Source organism: Lolium rigidum, chromosome 3, assembly GCF_022539505.1.
Source record: "Lolium rigidum isolate FL_2022 chromosome 3, APGP_CSIRO_Lrig_0.1, whole genome shotgun sequence".
Classification (NCBI taxonomy): Eukaryota; Viridiplantae; Streptophyta; class Magnoliopsida; order Poales; family Poaceae; genus Lolium; species Lolium rigidum.
The window spans coordinates 318,592,246-318,596,232 of NC_061510.1; the positions used below are offsets into that span (position 1 = coordinate 318,592,246).

A 3,987-nucleotide genomic window follows, 5' to 3' on the forward strand; every position below is an offset into this window, starting at 1 on the left:
TGGTTGAAACGGTCGGCGTCGCGGCCGACCGACCGCGCGAGCTCAATGGTGGGATCCTCTTCAAACCGCCGCGGCCACGTGGGGCTGTTGAGCGCGTTCGAAGGCTAGGTTCTGTCGACCGGCGACATGTGCGCTCATCGCTCGGTGATGAGGGCGCGCATCTTCGGTCCAGCCGGTGGCGGCGGCGGCACGGCGTAGCCGGCGTTGGACATGTGCCACCCGTGCGACAGCTTGAACTGCAGCGGCACGGGGATGCGCTGCCAGTAGAGAATGTCCGCAACGTCGTAGGTCAGTTGGAGCGACCGGAGCCCACTGCCTCCGCCGCTCCTGTCGGCCTCGGCATTGTGTGCCATCGGAGGGTGTGTTGCCGGTGGGTGTGTCGCGCGGCGTCTGCGAATTGGTGGTCGCGGCGGCTAGGGTTGGAAGACGGGGGAGAAGAGGAGAGGAGCGTGCCGGTGCAGTTTTAAGGACAGTAGCGGATGCGCATTGAAGGCTCGTGTGGGAGGTGGGTGGATGCCGCGTGGCCAGTCGCCGTTCTCGTCGCCGCTTCGGTTTCCACGCGGGAGACCATTAACGCCGACAACCAACCTTCCCGTGTCGTTTTCAACGCTACCCATCGCCTCCTCTCGCTGCCAGGCGGAGCCCACCCGCAAAAACCGACGTGCCGCGAGGTGCCGTCGCGCCCGATTCACATCCTTCTATTGGGCTCGAAATTGCGCTGGCACTTTTTGGGGCGCGCGGTGCGAGCGCATTTTTGATGCTAGCCCCCAAAATGCTATCGGGAGCGCCGGTGGAGATGCTCTAACCAATCTAAGCATCAAACTAACTAAGATAGGATGCTTTTTTTTTGAGAACACAGTACAACGCGGACGCTTACAAACACGCACGTACAAACACCCCTATGAACGCACGTACGCACACCCTACCCCTATGAGCACTGAGCCTGCATATCTTGAGGTTGACGAAGTCACCACTAAGATATGATGCATTATTTGAAGAATGATTAGACATCCATCCTAGAATGACAGCCCCAGAGCCCAAACAAACCAAATAATCACAACCGAAGAAAAGATGACAGCCAGCTACTCTTTTTATCAACAGGAATAGGAATCATCCAATAGACATTCAATAAAAAGAAGAACATGCCGGGCTTCCTTATTATGACAAGAAACATACATGCCTTCCTTTAAAAGAATAAATTATGCAGGTCAAACGAGGCGTTTGTACAAATGGAGGCATTCGGGACAGAGGTTTTGACTAAATAGAGACTATCTTTTTTACATATAGACTCTTGTCGCGCCAAGAAGCATAGAGTCATCATCTAGAACAGAAGCTGCTTGCTGCTTGCTGCTACAGTAACAAAACATTCGACAGAAGGATTTTCCTTAAAGATGTTGTATATTTCCGCCCATTCTCTGTTACTTCCCAAAATATTGGTGGAAAGTTGCACCGTCATTGTCTTCATCTGAGTTGCGCATCGGAACAGAAGTTTCAAGAAATCAATTTCGTGGTCATTTCCATTGAAACCATTTATTTCCACTTGTTCAAGAGCCACCAAGGAGACGCTCTGACTTCTCCAGTTTCGTGGTAGATCACAAGCACATTCTGGTGGACATGATTCTTCGTCCTGAAACAAAAGTGAAGTAATGCAGATTCTTCATATGCGAAAACATCATCAACTTACGTAGCTAACTCAATAAACTAAACAGATTTTGAAAAGTGTATACATCAAGGATCTTGGTTAAAGAATCAATTACCGCATGATGTCGAATGACCACCTTAAGCCTTCTTATAGTGGAACGAATTTCAAGTAGGTTCAACACTGCTGCTCCAAAAACATGTTCTCCGTTGAGTAAATATAGCTCCAGAACAGAAAAGGCGGGGAGTGGTCCTATATGTTGATTAAAGTTTCGCTCCGCGGGCGGCATATGCTTCTGCAAATGTTAAAAAATGGCGTGTGAAAAGGAAATAATTAACAATATAGCATATACAGTACCACAGAAGTAATTTGATCACCAAAGTGGAACATGCATACTTGTGTGATCTATGATACAAGGTCTATTCGTTGTTAGTTTCAAAAGAAGGGAAAATGAAGGTTTTTTTGTTTTCCATGGAAGGAAGTGCCTTCGAAGAGAGACATCAAAATGGTAGTTGCCAAGTTTTATGCAAAACTAAACTGAAGTTTACACCAAGGTGAGTAAACATCAGCCATTCATTATCTTATCTATGGATAAATTTGAAACTTCTTGCGATACACCCACACATGTATTAAAAAATATTTATTTTGGAATAGTTGAACTTCACAATCTACGAGAAGAAGATATCTGATGAATAAAGGAAGAAGACCGAAGAGAAGCTAGAGCTAGCACTAGACGCAACCTGGAAGATGGAGAAGCAATGAAGAAGATCGAGGAAGAAAAGAAGTCAATCGAAGAAGATAAGAAAATTCAAGAAGACAATGAAAATTGAGCTACACTTGGACAATATCCTCCACGAACACAAGATAAAGGCCATTGCATCTAGGTTGGAGACGAAGATCAAAACATAAGCTCTTGGCAAAGAAATATGTCTACGGTGCACGATTATAATTGCAATAGTATGATTATATAAAGGCATGAAGTAGTTTTATCTCGTATGTTAGTCCAAGAATTAAATTTATGGACCACCTTTTAGGAAAGTTGCTAGAGACGAGCAATTTTGACTCCCCCAAAAAATCTCTCCCCTGTCCCAAAAACATCCTTTTGGAAGTGAAATATTGTGGATCTTAGGGGAGATGCTCTAAGCACATGCATACAAGTATACAATAGCAGAACCAACATATACATCGAACTCTTGAACAAGTCATGTAACATATTTGTATTCCTCCATCCACTTTCCATTCTCGATAACAAAAACGCATATAAAGTAAGAAGATTTATCACCTTACTTTTAGTGGGGTCTTTAGCAATAAGATTTCGAGAAATTACTCACTTTTTCAGTTATGTGTACTGCTTGGTATTCAGTTAATTTGAGAAACCTGACAGCATGTGTTGCCCTATTTACAACTTGTCTACCTGATCTCGATAAGGATTTTTTTTTGAGATTGTCTATAACAAGGACTATACATGACATTTGAACATGCTACATTCATATTACTGAAATCCTTTACTTTTTGTACTATAATTCTAGATAAACATATAAGGTCCAAGTATGCATCTCCTCTATTATTTTTTGAGAAAGAGGATGCCCCAGGTCTCGTCGATTGATGCATAAACCCATTACATCTCGTCTATTGTGTCATAGGCAAACTATTATTTGGATATACATGTTGACATGTTGCTCATGTAGTCTCAGATAACTACCAGTTAACTAACATGAATATAAAGGTTCAGTAGACAACCATACCGTATGCCGAAGCATCTTAGCGTCTATGAACAGCCGTAGGGTGCGGGCACTATTCTCTGTCAATAGTTTGAGTCTTTGCAGACGCCACCACTCGCCAACCCCAATATTTTGGTAGGAACTACGGCACTCCCACAAGACATCTTCCACCATCGGCGCCGAGAAGCACGACAAGGTGAAGAAGAACCACACTTGGATATCCATTGTCAACCGCTTAAGCACGGGAGCCATTATGTGAATGCACTGCGTATAAAAGCTCTGTTTCACCACAAGCTCCTCGATCGTCGGCGAGTGTACCTTGATCGTGCCGATGGCGCACTGGAGCAACTCTAGGACGCGCAGGCGAGGGCACCGCCTGACCAGCGCATCCGTGTTCAAGTGGCAGCGCGACATGGTCAGCCGCTCCAGCACCGGGAACACGGCGCCCTGCGCCGGCGGTGTCAGCTGGAGGTTGTGCACGGTCAGCTTCATCGACGTGGCGCGGTCGAAGCGGGGGATCTGGATGGGGACGGATCGATCTTTGTCGTGGCCCCAGACGGTGAGGATGAGACTCGCCGGCGAGAGCCGCGCGGCGGCGCGGAGCAGCGCGGAGACGCGCGCAGGGTC

At 46.4% G+C, this 3,987-nt stretch overlaps 1 protein-coding gene across 1 annotated transcript; it reads right to left on the reverse strand.

The window, feature by feature from the left end:
* Positions 1-1,257: 1,257 nt before the first annotated feature.
* LOC124700919 lies at positions 1,258-3,478 on the reverse strand. The gene is made up of 3 exons (XM_047232978.1): positions 3,385-3,478; positions 1,758-1,934; positions 1,258-1,627 (listed from the first exon to the last, which is right to left on the reverse strand). Exons 1-3 carry the CDS (start codon positions 3,397-3,399, stop codon positions 1,322-1,324), a joined length of 498 nt encoding a protein of 165 aa, XP_047088934.1. The 5' UTR covers positions 3,400-3,478; the 3' UTR covers positions 1,258-1,321.
* Positions 3,479-3,987: the final 509 nt, after the last annotated feature.

Coding starts and splice junctions, on each gene's coding strand:
- LOC124700919 (XM_047232978.1), bottom strand. Junction 1,628..1,757: donor TGGTCATTCGACATCATGCG/GTAATTGATTCT, acceptor CTTTTGTTTCAG/GACGAAGAATCATGTCCACC.